Source organism: Chroicocephalus ridibundus, chromosome 11, assembly GCF_963924245.1.
Source record: "Chroicocephalus ridibundus chromosome 11, bChrRid1.1, whole genome shotgun sequence".
NCBI lineage: Eukaryota > Metazoa > Chordata > Aves > Charadriiformes > Laridae > Chroicocephalus > Chroicocephalus ridibundus.
The window spans coordinates 12,491,613-12,507,715 of record NC_086294.1 but is presented as its reverse complement, the minus strand read 5'-3'; the positions used below and the strand labels follow the sequence as shown (position 1 = coordinate 12,507,715).

At 51.8% G+C, this 16,103-nt stretch overlaps 1 protein-coding gene across 1 annotated transcript in view; it reads left to right on the top strand.

Moving 5' to 3' along the window:
• KCTD16 (potassium channel tetramerization domain containing 16) overlaps positions 1–14,896 on the top strand; it is a 76,430-nt gene extending 61,534 nt beyond the window's left edge. Inside the window, exon 3 of the mRNA XM_063348693.1 lies at positions 13,978–14,896. Within this exon, the coding sequence (XP_063204763.1) occupies positions 13,978–14,429 (452 nt within the window). The 3' untranslated portion in view covers positions 14,430–14,896. The remainder of the gene's footprint in view (positions 1–13,977) is intronic.
• The last annotated feature ends 1,207 nt before the right edge of the window (positions 14,897–16,103 follow it).

Sequence of the window (16,103 nt, the reverse complement as noted above, 5' to 3'; positions counted from 1 at the left end):
CACTTCCACAAACGAGACCCTTGTGCCATCTGGAAATCCAAGGAGTAAACAAATGTATTTACTCAGCAATGTCAGAGCTGCCATTCTGGAAATGGCAGTGTCTCGGCCATTTTAGAGGTGGAGCCCCAACAAGTGACTGGGATTCCTTGTCTCAGACCTTGTCTCTTACAGTTTTTAAATCCGCAGCTCCTGATCGTATCATACCTGCCAAAGAGGCAGAAGGAAATCAGGAATCAGGCTCCTGTTACTCTTTTTTACTCAGTTTCCTGAGATTTCTTTGCACTGATGTCATTTGTGATGGGGGTAAAGGGGAACACACAAATTATTCTACATTATGTTCCGGGTAATGACAAGTCTTAAAATAGCTCTCAATTAGCAATTGATTGCAATTAATTGGAACAACATAGGCTGACATGATAGCTTCGTATCTCCAGAGCATTTTTCAGTTCATGAGTTCTAATTTTCCAAAATTCAAAAAATTGTTGCTCCCATATTACCATAACCATCTGTCAGCAATTTACAATATATATCTTCAAGAAGCGGGAGTAATAGACACATCGGCTTTGCTAATTAAAAAAGGTGTCCAAAACAGGGCTCGAGTTTGAGTGCAAACTGTGTTTTTTACATATATGTATGCCAATATCTATCTAGACGTGTGTGTCTCAAGGTGTTTCCTGCCAGCTCCTGCGTGCGGCCCCGGGTACCACGCGCCGGGCTGGGTGTGAGGCGGGTGTAGCGGCACGGGGCAAACTGCCCCGGCTCTTCCCGCAGGCGTTAATGCTGCAACGAGGCTCGTTTCGCTCTGCATTTCTCGGCTTCGGCCGTGGAGCGGTCTGCGGGAATGCTCCCGTGGGCAATTCTAAAATTAGGGCACCGGGAGGGGATGAGTTTTCTGTTTCTCCAGACTACTTTGGTTTTACCTGGGTTGTAATTCATGGATGATTGGGATTTCTTTCGTAACAAACATCAGGAATATGTCAGTGCAAAACAACGGGGCGGGGGTGGGTGGGTGTTCAACCCACCATGCGCCCGCGTTACTGCCCTGCATTCTGCCTGCTCCATGTAATGTCCTGCCAAAGGGTCTCACCTCTTCTGCTAAGAGAGCGGTGGTGCGGGGCGCCGCTCGCCCCGTTGGTAACGCCGGGGGGTGGCTCAGAGGGGACAAGGAAAGCCCTCGCTCTTGAACCCAGGCTGGCTTAATTCAATCACACTTCACTTTCAAGTTCTTGGGCGTCAATTTAAAGCAATAGAAGGTAAAAGGAAAGATTGCATTAAGATAAGGTATTAATACAGCAATAATAAATCAAAAAAGATACAGAAGAGTCTTAAATCTGAGGGGGCAAGGCTAGACTTGAAGAAGGAAAACGCTGGTGGTGGCAGCAATTAATTCTCTGTGCACCAAAGTTAAACGAGCTGGAGATGTTTGACAGAAGGACAGAAAGAGCAAACACTATTGGCAGAGGAAAACATATGCGTCAGTTTTTCATATCAATGGAATTTTCCCAGAGGAAGATACACTTAAATGCCACAGTCCTGACGGTCCAGTATTGCTTCTAATCATAGCATTTGGAAAGGAGAGTACAAAGCAAGGAAGCCAGCAGCACTGAATTACTCCTCCAGTCACTTCTTATATCAGAAATGCTGAACAGTCAGAACTCTTCAGCTCTTCCTACAACCCGGGCTATTCGTTTTACTCTTCTTCTTCAGGCTAAACGCTTGCTGAACTGCCAATGAAAAATACAGGTGAGAATTGAAAGAGTATTGCTCAGCTCTTGCTTCGGTCTGACAAAGATTTTACTTAGTGGCTGAGAACTGAAAGGTAGAAAGGCAGATAAATCTGGGTTGTGCAAGACTGAACGATTTCTACAGTGCTACCAGAGAGGGTTTGGTTAGGCAGACAGCTATGGTTAGGCTGATAAAGAGGTTTAAAAAAAGGATTGATTTAAAGAGACCATAATCAGAAACAATTAAAAGTTGACAGATGACCTGAATTAACGATGGAGACATTTGCTGAGGTATCACCACACATCTTCATAGGAAGAGACAGAGCAGAGTTTTCCTGAATGTGGAAATAACTCACTCAAGGGTCAAGCGTACGGAACCGCAGGGTCTCCCGCCACCCTCCCACCTCCTGCCACCCTCCCACCTCCGTTTCAGAGCCCCGGGGCTTGTTCCGAGCCTGCGGAGGAGGCTGCGCTGGGTCACTCTCCGGGCTGTCTCCACCGCGTGTTGTGCTGTTGGGAGGGCGCAGAGCGGTGCGGGTGTCCCCGGGAAGGACGCTGCTGCTCCACGAAGGCCAGGCTGGGGCTGTGGTGGGTCGGGGGCCGTCACCGCCCACCTGCCTCGGTGGGAGATGCCTGAGGCTGAAGGGTCCTCCCAGGACCTGTTTGCTGATTTAGACAAGCACTGAGAGGCTCCAGTCCAGGCTGTGTCTGTGGGCAGGCCGGCACGGGGGCTCCAGGTAGAGTAAAGAATACTTATTGCACAGCAAAGTGATGCCCGAAAGAATAAATTGACCACAGAAGCGGTTTTTCTCTAATAAAAAGGCTTTTGTTAAGAAGTGCAAGGAGTCATCCGTATGACGGGGTACATCACAACTTTCAGAAATGGTCTGACGATGTCAATGACCACGGTTGGCCAGTTTCTCTGAATGCTCTCTGGTTCTTGCCATATGGCTGCTCACACTCTGTGCTTCTCTTTCCAATCAGAATTTTAACTTCATCACATCTTAACTTTGAGAAAAATCCGTATGTAAATATTTTGGCTCATTTAATATGCCTTCTGGTATTTTAACACCAGGTCTCATATTTTCTCCACCATTTGGGGAACTTATTTTTATTTCCAAACAAATTTGATGCTCTCACAGAAGTTCATTCCCAGAATTGAGTGTTTTAGGAAAGATCCCGGTAGCGCCAGTAGAACACAAAGTGCTGGGAGAGTCCTGATGAAAGTGCATGTGCTGGCAAGGGACTGGCTGAAATTCCCTTGCGCAAATCCTAGACCTCCCCAGACAGAGAGGCCGTGGACGAACAATTGTGGGTGTTACACTGGGTTGGCAAGTTCAGAAAATTTAAATGGAAAAACCTTTGAAATAGAAAATTTAAATTAGGAGAAGGGACTGGGAAGGCACCAGGTATCTGCGCAGAGCAGCTCCAGCCCTGGCCACGGCAGCACCCAGGTGTCCGCAGCTGCACCCAGGGGTGAACGCCGGCTCGGTTTGTACGAAGTGTGCCTGGCAGCAGCCGTGGCCTCTGCCGCTTCCCCTCCTCCCCCGCCGCCGCTGCCTTTGAACATATGGGAGAGTTCAAACCAATAACATTGCTGTCGAGTCCTTCCCTGGTTTTGTTTGCGTGCTGAAATTTTACTGAAGATACTTGATCCTAAATGCAAATAAATCTACTGCGTGTCCGTCCTGCTGCCGGCGCTGATCCCAGAGCCAATTACTTGCTTGGCATTTGTCATTGTTCCTAAGCTTTACCTCGGTAATTTTATTTAGACAGGGGCATTTTCTGCTGATAAATCTAGCTCGATTACCAAGTCGGAATGTATTTATTAAAACACCAATTAGACCTCAGTCTCTCATCAATCACACCACCTTTAATTCATGCATGGATGCAAAAAGGGTTTGAGGTGTTGTGCATGCACGAATAAGTGATCTAAATCAAATTGTCACTTCACCGACATTACCTTATCTTCGGACCTAGAGGCAATCCATTTGTTATTTACCATATGAATAATGTGTGATGTTTTTAAAAGCTTCAACGCTTTATTTTTCGGGTGTTGAAAGGAGAATACTTGCTTCACAAGGTTGGAAACAAAGGTGAGCGTGGTGGTGAGGGCACCGAGCCCTCAGGTGGTGGGGCCCCGCGGGATGGAGGTGATGGGGAGCTGGTCGGGGTGGCCTGGGGGGCTGCCTGGACCCGGGTGGGGGCTACTCTGTTCCCACCTGCCGATGGTCTGGCTACTTGGGCAGTGCTGGTAATTACTGCTCAGATGGGGATCAGCTGCTGCAATTAGCCCCAGCAGGAGAGATAAAGTGTGGAAGGGACAGCAAAAAAAAATGAGAGCTGTTGAGAGGTCAAGGTCATGGGGACAAGGAAGAAGAAAAGGGATGTGAAATAGAAATAAAAAACCAACAACAAAGCCTTAAAGCAGGAGAAGCAGTAAGAATAGGAGGTGAAAGGACAACATAAATGGACAAGAGTGGGTTGAAAGCAGCAGGATGGGAAAATGGCTCAAATGAGGCTGCTCACGGACTGGAGCGTACGGCCCACGCGCGTGGAGGTAAGGGATGTCTGACTATGGAAAAAGCTCTGTCTGCCTCAGAAAGCACACGGTGCGTAACCCCCGTACCCTGCCTGGAGACATGGCCCTTCCCAGCCGTGTCTCCCTAAGGATACTGTGGGGCTGGCGATGCCCGTCCCTGGGAGCAGCTCACCATGGGGCTGGCTGATGGGCGTCTCCGTGGGGAAATTGCCCGGGGCCCGCTGCCCTCCTGCAGGATTGCACCCAGCCGTGCTGCCGGTCTTGCTGCTGGTGTGGGGGGGGTCTTCTTCTGAGCAAGAAAACTCTCTCCTGCCTTTTGCTTACTACTCCGGTGCTATGTCCGTATCTGCAGCAGCAAACCTGCCGTTCGTTATTTTGTAAGACAGGCTCAACCATCCCTCTTCCCCTGGAAAAAAACACACAACCCCCTTCCCCCCCAAAAAAAAACCCTTACTCTAAAACCACAACACCCTCCCCCCCCCACCAACCCCCAGGAAAAAGAGCGTGAAAACTGTAGAAGTTGAATAAAAGGAATAGAGTTCTGTGAACAATGAGCTGCTCTGCCTGTGAGGTGAGAGCTGCACGAGAAAGCAGTCACTGTCCCATTGTATGTTCTCCCACATCAGCGTTTCATTCTAAATTCTGCAGGGGGAAAAAAAAAAATCAAATTTTAGAAATTTCTTGTGGAATAGTAATTTGTAATGTTAGTTCTGAAATATCACAGCATTGTATTTTTGTGAGTCTAAAGCACTATAACAGAAAATTAACTGTATGTAGTATGATACTAAAATTAATATTACAATATGGATGTCAAAACGAAAGGAGGTGTTGAAGTGATCTAGCTGAGCACTTTCCCAGTGCAAATGTCATCAAAATCACCACGCTCTTTTAGAATACTTCAAGACAACAGCGTTTATCAGGGAAAAAATGGCCTAAGAAGTGTTCAACCCTTTCTCCTGGGGTCTGCCAGAGGTTTCACACCTCTGGTTGTGCTCCCTCTGCGTTTCCAGGTGGGCTTGGAGAGCGAGGGGGGAGGGTTTCTTTCCCGTGCAGCAACTGGGGCACTGTCAGGGGGATTAAATGTGGGGCGATCAGCTGGGGCAGGCAGTGCCTGAGGCTGGTGCCTGCCTGCTCAGGCAGCGCTCGCTTGGGCGATACCGGTGGGTGGTGTTTACACTTGAATAACGTTAAATTCTCTGTTAGCCTTTCTCTGGGTGAACTAATGCAAAAACCTACTTCTCAAAGTTCCTAGAAGCGGAGGAGGGGGAGACGTCCCGACCTGCTGCAGTGGGGTTTGGGGCAGCTTTAGACACCTCAAAGTGCTTCTGCAGCACCCCGAGATCGGGGCGTCCCCGCTGCCTCAGGGGGATGTGGAGGGGATTCGGGGTGTCCTCACTGCCCCAGGGGAGTGTGGAGGGGATTCGGGGTGTCCCCGCTGCCTAAGGGGGGTGCAGAGGGGACGGAGGAGGGGGAAGCGCTGCCTGGTGAAACCCGTCTCTGTCTCCCGTGGGCTGTTTGTCCGATATACAGCTATACGTAGGGCAATATCTATAGGGCTGTACAGCACTACAGAATTCAAACACTGTTGTATCTGAGATGGACTTCATGATGGCGAGGGTTAGAGTCTGTGTGCCGTTTCTCACGATAAAAATTCTTCATTGATTTTTTGGTTTGAAGGTTCTGTGCTGATTTCATTTTGTATCATAACTCTTCTCTCCTCCCCATTTTTCTGCACACCAGCCGTCCCCCTTCACGGGGATTTCCCGTTCCCTGCTGGCAGCGTGTTTGTTGTGAAAGAGGGAGAGGAGAAGAGGGAAATGGGACGGCTGATGGTTTGTGTGTCAATTATACATCAGAGGCTTTGCTGCTTCTTCAGAAGCTTCTAATAATAATTATTATAATTAGGGCACTGGGAAAGAAATGTGCTGAGATCAGGGAGAAAAGCAGGAAAGCCAGGCCAGAATTAATTAGCCCCTTTTATCCAAGAATCTCAAAGCATTTAGTCATTAATTAATGAATTCTGTGGTTAAATCAGCGTGATGTTTGGTTTGCCGCTGGGATGGTGGCCAGTCCCAGGGCTCAGCACCCGTCCTTGCTCGGCCGTGGGTCCTGCGTGGGTTGATGCCGCTGCAGATGCCTTCCTCTTACTGCACAACGCAGAGAAATATTTCTGTTTTTCCTGTCGGCCCTGTCTGTCATCCTGACAGCACCCAAAAGCGGGATGAGGTGACCCGTCCCCACGCAGCAAGGCAGCCGGGCTGCTGGGAATGGCACAAATCCCCACGGGCCACGCGTCCCCTGGGCACCGAGCGCTGGTGGCTTCCCACAACGACTAAGAGCTCTCTGCTGACCCAGACCCAAACTCCATGAAATCTCACACCTGCGGCACTTAGAGTACCCCTGGGACCGCAGCGAAAACATGTATTGCATGGCAGAATGGTGCCCAAAAGGATTAATTGACCCCGGCAGCAGTTTTACTCTAATAAAAAGCTTCTGATGTACAGTGCTAGGGAACGGCCCAGCTTGTGGGGTTTACGTCTCTCCTGGCCTTCCAGGTGTGCATGGTTTTGCTTTTGAGATGGGATTTAGTGAGAGAGCGAACTGTTCCGGGGCTCAGAGGTTCTCCCGCGTCAGACACCGTGCCCGTCTCCGTGCCGCGCGGCAGGTCGGGGCAGCGCCGCTTGGGAGCGGAGGGAGCGCGGGAGCCTCTCCGAGGGCTGGGCATCCTCCCCTCCCCTCGAGAGCGCCCTGCACCGTGGGGGTGTCCCGCTGCGGTGCGGGGGTGTCCTGCTGCTGCCCCCGCAGCAGCCTCACGAGGGTGTCGAGGGTGTCAGTGTGGGAACTGTAGGCTGAAAGTCACTGACTCCTTCCACAAAATTCCAAGAAGTGAATAGTTGGGTGAAACGTCCTGTAAAAGTGATTGGGGAAATTGCTGGGAAAAACACTTGAAGAGCAGGAACGGTCATTCATCATGGGGATGAATGACTTGCCTTAGCTTTTCTTTTTAATGGCTGTGGTAGTTCTCATTTTTTAATTGATTTCAGTTCAGTTTGCAGCCATTGCTTTCAGTTAGCAGCAATCTGCATGTTTTCAGTAGTGCTTTATTGATTTCCTTCTCCGTGTGATCACCCCACAGCACATACGGCCGCCGAAGGCTGCTCCCAGCCCAGAGCCACTGCTGCAGCCCTGACCCTGCTCCCGCCTGGGCTGGGCTCCCCAGGAGGGGCCGTGGTTCCAGCGCTGCTTTTGCCGGCGGTTGCCTTGACCCGGCACAGCTCTTGCTGCTGAAAACTCACTGTATCCAGGAAAACAACGTATAACGTGTGCCCGTGGAAGGTGTGAAGTGCACAGTTCTGCTCACTTCAGTACAATGTAATACATAATCATTTTCTGATGCAACCGGAGAATTGGCAGCAGCTTCTAATTACTCCCAGATATGGGAGGGTTTACATGGAGGTGACACCTGGCACAGCCTTGAATCGTAGCCCTTGGTCTCCCGTTCTTCCTTCTATGCTCCAAGACATCTTTTAGAAGTGACTTTTTTTGAATAGACAAACAATGTATTGTTTTCCTTTGGTAGGGGGTGGCTGGAGTGTTTTGGTTTAACATTGCTAGGAAAAAAAATAATAAATCAGCCTGAAGCAAAGAGCAGGGATTTTTTTTTTTTTTTTTTTTTTTTTTTCTCTAAATCATTTGCTCCTTTGCCTCCCTCCTTGCCAGGTGCCCTGGCCCTGCAGCGCCCGCCTGGGCTGGCGTGCCAGCGCACATCGGCTCCTCTGACCCTCGTGCCGCGGGGACCAGCGTGCGGCGCCGGGCTGGCAGATCCGCAGCCCGCCCACTGGGCTTCTCCTGCCCTCATGCCCGTGGGGAGGACTCCATTTCCAACAGGCTGCGTTGCAGCCGCGCACGCAGTTATCCATAATTCCCCAGTCTGGTCCACCTCTCTGCCAGACGGACCGATCATTTTCTCTCTCTTTGATGTCAACTAATTGATATAATACAGAGAGTACTTTAGTTACTTAAAATGATAAAATTAGATCCTGTGTGATGTGTTGAGAATCTCCAACTTCCTTCCCTTGTTAGAGTTTTGTTGTTGTATTTCCTTACCCCAAAATCTCTGCAACTCCATGGGCAGAATGCGTGTACCCTTCTATGAGCTCCCTGAGCTGGCGCATTCCTGTGGCTGGTACCTGCCTGGAGATTTGGGCTTTGACAGTCTGCCTCTGGGATGCCCTGCCATCCCCTGCTGCCGAGGAGGTGGCAGAAGCCGTGATTTTCACAGCCCGTGCCTGACCGTGTCGAAATTAGGCAAAGGGGGTTTGCAACGCAGCGAGCGAGGCAGCTACGCCCGCACTTCTCGCTGTGCACCTGCAACACAGCGGAGCTCAGCTTGCTTGACTTGAGATCCGATAATTTTACAGTGCCGGTTTAACTAACAGAGCCAGCTTCCTAGCATGGTAATTACTTTGATCCTGGTTGGCACAGATGTATTTTTCATGTATTATTACTTAATACTGGAACCTTTCTTTTTTTTTTCTTTTTTTTTCTTCCTCCAGTATCTGAAGATAGCCTCATGAAAATTAGTTTTCCCCCCTACTTCATTAAATGCTAAAGGGCAATCCAATTTTCTCCATAGCTTTCCCTCTCTCTCTAGCTTTTCTTAACGTACTGCCCTGGCTGGCCTGGTATGTTGTTCTTGTAATGATTATATCAAGGTCTTTTCGGCATAAAACTTAAGCTGATTCCGTAGCTACAAGGAAAAGGACGTGTCAGGTGCCGGGGCTCTGCCTGCGTGTGCCGGGCTGTGGCCAGCGAGCGCGGGGTGTCGGGAAGGCTGGCAGTCAGGCTGGCCCGGGGGCTTGCGAGTGTGTTTAACTGCCCATACAGACTTGCCCACCAATTAAAGGTGTCAAAAATGTATTTATCCAAAAGAACTCTGTTCACCTTGGCCCCTTCTTTGGGGCGTGGAGCGGTTGGTGAGGTTGCAGAACGCAACTGGCCGCTTTGTGCTGCGGCAGCGGCTCAGCTGGGCTCTCACTTGCCCGGAGTGTTTGGAGATCTGCGCCCGCATCTGCCGTGGGATGCTCCGCGTCCCCCGCACCCGCTGCTGGCTGCCAGCGCTCCTGCCTGGCCCCGCTCCTGGGAGGCCACCCGGCCCCGCTCGCTGGACACTGGTGCCGGTGGGAGGTCTGTGCCCGGGGAACCTCTCCCGACCCCGCGGCTGTTCCCAGCACCCGCATCGCGCCGGGTTTGGCTGTTCAGCCTCATGACGAGATGAATTTCTGCCTCCTGGCTCACCCGCAGTATGCCCATCGTTGGTGAATATTCATTAAGTGAAATTAGCATCTATCAGGTCTTAATTAACTTATAAAAAGCTTGTTTTGTGGTAATGAAGTATATACTCTAGATGTGCCTGATGGCAGCTGGTGGGTCCCCCTGCCCGTGTGGCCATCCCCGAGCAGGGTCTGCTCCCTCTGGCTGGGGCATGGGGGGCTGGACCCCTTCTTCTTCCCCACAGCTATGAAGTTACAGCTGGGAGGAGGTGTCTGCGACCTGAGCATGCTGAACATTAGCTCAGGTTTGCTTAGGTCCTTGTGGCAATGTCCTGCACCGCTGCAGTGGTCTGATGTTTGGGGTCCGATGTTTGGTGCGTGATGTTCAGCGTCCGGGCTGTTTGGGCATTTCAGGCGCCTGTTGGAGTTTCATTCCTTGGCTGGGCAAGCACAGCCCTTTGATTTGGGTTTCGTGGCTATGGGATGTGGATAGGCTTTCACTGAGTGTCCCTATGAATTTGCTCAGAAACTGTTAGGGAGACACCGACACCTGCCCACGGAGAGCCAGCGGTAGGATGTGGGAGGAGAATGCCCGGTGCGCTAATGGGAACTGACCTCAGCAGAGACCTTTTCCCTCTCGACTCATTTTTCACCAATTTCCAGCTTCCATTGGGTTCAGGGTGGGGAGGGGACGCAGCAAAGGCAGGGGGAGCGCGTCGTGCCGGCGTGGGAGTGGGCGAGTGTCCCCACCACAGTCCTCGGGGCCGTGCCGAGGAGGGAGCCAGGCATCCGGAGCGGGGAGAACGTGTCCTGAAGGAGCTGGTGGCAGCAGTGGTGGCCTCGGATGTATTTCCTCTGTTAGGATTCACTGTCACCCTTAAATGCACCCAAGAAGCGTGGGGAAAATGACTGAGTTTGCAGGTGAGAAGAGAAAAAGTAATTCCAGGCAAGTGCAGAGCAAAGGCTGGGAAGGAGAGCGGGAGCCACCAGCCAGGAGAGACGGGGAGGAAGATCTCCCCTCCCAGCACCTCTCTGTTTCCTCAGGGCCGGCCAGAAACACCCTCACTGCTTCCCTCACACCCGATTGATTTTTGCCTTTCAGGCGCTGCGGTCGCTTGCTGGAATGAATGTTCTCTGTCCGGGAAGGGCAGAGGCTCCGGAGCAGCCCCTCGTTGCAGGAGCTGCAAGGCAGGACAACCCTCGCCGAGCTGTAATGTCAACTGCAACGAGGAGCTGCTCGTGGGTGTGCCTTTCAGAAGCACGGGGTTTTACAAAGGCTCAGTATATAACGCCTTTGCCAAAGCCAAGCTCTTGGAGCAATGGGAGAGCAGGGCAGTGACTGTCAGCGGTGCAGCTTTTTAACAATTTGCTGCCGTGCGCTTGCAACCCCGAGTCCTCCAGCATTTGCTCCCATGGCTTTGGGGCTTTGAAGCTGGCCGCAATGTTTTTGAGCAACCTGGTGTGGAGGGAGGTGTCCCTGCCCAGGGCAGGGGGTGGCACTGGATGGGCTTTAAGGTCCCTTCCAACCCAAACCGTTCTATGATTTTCCTTTTTTTCATTTTTCTTTTTTTTTCATTTTTCTTTTTTTTTCATTTTTCTTTTTTTTTCATTTTTCTTTTTTTTTCCCCATTTTTTTTGCTGGGGGCCTGTTTCTGGAGCAATGGCAGCAAATGGTCACTTGGACCCTGTTGCGAGGAAGGGATTCCCCACCAGCCTCCCCGCCCTCCCTGCGTAGCTGCCGGTGCCACCGCGCTCCCAGCACCACACGCGGCCCGTCACCACTGTGGCACCCGTGGGGACAACGCTGCGGCTCTGCCCACGCCGTTCCCCTCCCCAGCCCCTTCTCCTGCCCCCGCACCGCTCTCAGAAATGCCGTAAGCGCCATGGGGCAATACCGGCTGTGGGGCGATACCGGCCGAGGTCCCTTCTCATGGGGGAGACGAGACCAGGGGCTGTGCTGCTGGTCTGAAGTTCCTGAGCTAAATTACGCTTTTTTTTGCTCTGGATAATGTTACCAAGCTGCATGAGTTGGAAATGAGAATTGCATTTTAGTGGGAAGATGGATGCTTCCAAATGACATTTAAATCCATGATTATTGCCGTGGTTTGGTCAGGGAACAGTTGTTATCGATGCCAGCTCTTCCCCTTTGTCACGGATTGTTGCATTTGGGCAGGTCTCCAGCTGAAAGAGAAAAATTCCAGCCATGTGCTACGTGAATGAGGAAATAAATTAAGTACTATTCAGGGGTTCCCATCCCGATGGGTTATGCAGATGAAGGAGTGTGTTTCCCAAAAGCCTCTCTCTTGTCATGACCAAGCTCTGGTGCAGGGGAGGCTACCGCGGGCATGGGGCAAGTAGCCCATGGGGTCAGCCTGTGGGCAGGCGGGGGGACACGGGTGGCACGGTCCCCACCACGGCGGGGGCTGGTGGCTCTGGCTGCACCATCTGACGGCCAGAGCCGGCTGCGCTAGCAAACCACGGAGAAGAAAAGATGTCTGGAAAAATCAGGGGTGCTATAGCCGTCAATGAGGGGAGAGGGAACTTCCCAAACGCTCTTCCCTGGGGGCTGGGGAGCCGGGCACCCTCTGGCACTTAGTTCCGCATTCTATAGCGGGCCATATAGATCCTTTCATTTTTTGCGGGAGAGATGTTTATTGGCAGAAATAGCCAATGATCACCTGGATCGTCATTACTGGTTTGATTTGTTACTTTGAAAAAGAACGAATAGTTATATTTAATCCAGTGAAAGTAAAAAGACTGTGATGATTACAGACTGAGAATAACAAACATTTTTCTGAGCAGTGGGAGCACTACTGTCTGAACGCTTTGTTTAGACACGAGGAACATCTTGTTTTGTTTTGTTCTGTTTCATGCCGTTGGGAAAGCCTGTGATTTCTAGAGCAGGGTGTCCGTGTGTCCCGCGGTGGTGTCCCGCAGGGGTGCTGGCCCCCGGCTGCCGGCCTCCCGCAGCCCCGTGCACTCCCTGCGCTGGGACCGGACCGAAACCCCCAACGCTGAGTGTCTCTGTGGCTGCCAGCACTTACCTGGACCGTCTGGCAAAAGACCGGTGCCAGCTGCCCGTGCCCAGGATCTGCGTATTTGCTTTTTCCACACTTTCTTCTGCCGCTCCCTTCCCGCGGTGGCACTTCCCACTGCGGTGCCAGCAGCGGCCCTGCATAGCTGCCCCGATGGGACTGTGACAGCTGGCAGCAGCCTGCCTGTCCCCGTCCCCCCCCAGCAGGGACAAAACCTCACCTGATCAACGCAGGAGAGCCGCCGGCCCGTGCCACGTGGCTGACACTGGTCTGCTCCAGGGCAGAGCCCGTGGCAGGGCGTCTGCCTGCCCTGGTTCGTTATGTGCAGTCGCTAACGAGGGGCAGGGCTCTGCAGTTGTGTGTAACGGTGCGAAGATGATCCTTGCAGAATCCGCGGGTCTTTGGTTGTAACCTGAACATGGCAAACGGGGAAAAAATGAGTTCGGGTGGATTTAACACCGCATTCGATACTGTCCTTTTCAAGGCAAAAGGACGATGAGGCTGGGAGGGTTCGATGGCATTGAAGCAGCCTGGCGTTCCCAGGCGAGACCGGCCCGACGGCTTCACAAACCAGTGAAGCCGTACCCTTCCTATGCGAACGGGCTTTCTTCCCTCCTGTCCAGCCCTGCCTTTATTGAAGACAAACTGTGGGAAGATCAGTGCTGGAATGAGCTGTGGGATGCCTCGTGTTTTGCGGAGACAGTGGCTGGGCTGGGAAGGGGCGGCTTTGCCGGCGTCCTGCCTTCCTCCGGCAGCCAAAAATTAATCTTTTCTGTGTCTGTTTTGAACCCATGGCCTTGGCCCCGTAACCTCTGCTCACACCTGTGAGTTTATTGGCTTCAAAGGAACCCCACATACAGGTAAAACTTGGAGGGATGGATCAGGAATGACAAAATCTGAAGCCCTCTTTCTGGTTTTTCTTTGTTGTTCCTTGGGCAAAATTTCTGTGGACTTCATGGGGATTTTCTTTTAAAGGAGAAAGAGCCCCGTGTGATCTGCTCAGGGCTTGGGCTGGTGGGTGGAGGTAGCAGCAAATCATTGCAACCTGAAAAGCAGTTAGTGTTCTGGGACGATGTCTGCTCGCGCTGGGTAAGCCCCTGACTGGATCCTCCTGTGACTGAGGAGGATTTCAGAAAACTTTCAGACGTGCATTGGACCTCTCAGGGGACCTGAGCAACATGCGCAAGTGGAGCAGGTGACGCAGCTCCAAAGTCAGTGGGAATCAGCCCCCCTCCAGAGCGGGTGGAGGTTTTGCTGGCAGTTTGTGGTGACGTTCAGGAGAGGTCCCCCGGGGTCTCGGCGGGCAGCGGTGATCCCAGCGGTGGGCGATCGGGCTGTCTGTGGGCGCGGGCGCGGGTTTGGAGCTGTCGGTAACCCCGGGGCGCTCTCTGTTCCTCTTGCAGGTGAGCCCTCCCGGTGGTCCTCATCCCACTGCGACTGCTGCTGCAAGAATGGCAAAGGCGACAAGGAGGGGGAGAGCGGCACGTCGTGCAACGAGTTGTCCACGTCCAGCTGCGACAGCCAGTCGGAGGCCAGCTCCCCCCAGGAGACCGTCATCTGCGGCCCCGTCACCCGCCAGCCCAACATACAGACTCTGGACCGGCCGGCCAAGAAGGGGCCGGTGCAGCTGCTGCAGCAGTCCGAGATCCGGAGGAAGAGCGACCTGCTCCGGACTCTCACCTCCGGCTCCCGGGAGTCCAACTCCAGCAAGAAAAAAGCGGTGAAGGAGAAGCTCTCCATCGAGGAGGAGCTAGAAAAATGTATCCAGGATTTCCTCAAAATCAAAATCCCAGACAGGTTTCCAGAAAGGAAACATCCCTGGCAATCGGAACTGCTGCGGAAGTACCACCTATAGGCACAGGGTGGGGAAAGCACATGACCTTATTACCACTAGGGCAAGATTCTAAGTGATACGAAAATAATTCCCAATAATAATTATTTGTTAGGTCACAAAAAAAAAACAAACCGCATCTCTATAGTACTGCCTAATTTGCCTATTTCACCTTAACATTTATAGTTATAGGGTAACGATATTTTTCCAGTCGTGGAAGCACAATGACAAACGCTTTTCTTTGTAAACTCCGAGTCTCACACAAGCTGAATGAATACCTTAAGGGCACAACCATGCCGACAGCAGGAGATGCCCGCGTGTGGCTGCCACGGGCGCCGGGGGGGGGACACGGCCCGCGGGCAGGCAGCGGCGGGGGGCTGTGGGTGCATGCCGTCTGCGTTCTCCGCGTCGTGCGTTTGTTTGGAGGGATGTACCCAGCTCAAAGAAACAAGCTATGCCATGACAGTTTACCTTAAGCATGTGTATGTATATATATGTGCATATATATATATATGTGTGTATATATATCTCTGTGTATATATATATGTATATATATATCAATATATATTGCTTAAAGATTTTCTGGCTCTCTCCTTATAACTGCACTTTCTCAGAACAGAGCATTTTTTAGCAGTCTGTGGATGTTCCATTTCTTCTTCAGGTCTTTGAGGGCTGCACAGCAGAAACCGCATCTCGCTGTCTCTCTCCTGCTCCCTCTCCCTCTCCTTCCCCCCCACCCCGTCTCCCAGACACTGCAAATGCATTTCCGTGGAGAGCAGGGAGCGGTGTGTGGTTCTTTGTTGCCCTCAGCAAAAGATCCCGTTTGGTTTTTGATGATCTTGTTCCCCCTGTGTCCTCCCCACGCCTCTTGTGTTTCTTGGGGCTCTCCACTGCCAGTGGGTTAAACGCGTGATGATCCCAGTTGGAAAGCTGTAGGAATTCTGCCGGGGCCAAGTGTGGTGGTTGTGGTGTCAAGTGGCGGTGAGGGTGAGGATGGCGGGTTCCTGCAGGCTCAAGGAGGAGATTATATATACATATATATATATATACACACACATACATACACACACACACATATATATATGTATATATAAAAATGATATGGGAAATGATAGTGCTGGTAACACAAAGCGCTTTGATCCTGACTTCTTTAGCATCCTGCAGGTTCCAGGGCTTCTTTTCCCCTCTTTGATTGCAGAGACTGCCATGGGAGGTGGTGTCAGGCATGCGCGGATTATTTCTGTTGACGTTCACGCGGTTTCAGCGGGGCGGTGTCTCTGTGCTTGCGGGGCTCCGTTGCGCCCACACACCCAGCTCTGGTGTTTCTGTTCTGCCACAAGAACTACAAGGTCTGCAGGAGCACGCGGGCAGGCATTCGTACCCATCGCTCTGCTGCAGATGTTACGCGGGTGTTTATTGACGAGGATGCAAATTTTACCAGCAAAAAAGGAAGCAATACCTGTCCAGAGTGATCAATAAGCACGAGCTGGCTGTGGGGAGGGGGAAACACCCTCCCAGCAATACATCTCCCAGTCTTTGGAGAACAGGGCTTGGATGCGGCCGCTTGGCATCATCTCTGCTGAGGTTTTACGCGTGAGTTAGTTAGGGTGCTATGTGGAGTGAGGACAGTGAAACAGAGGGTCTGACCTGGGAGATGCTGGGCTTGGTGAGAAAACTCAGCACTTCTTGGGATCAGGC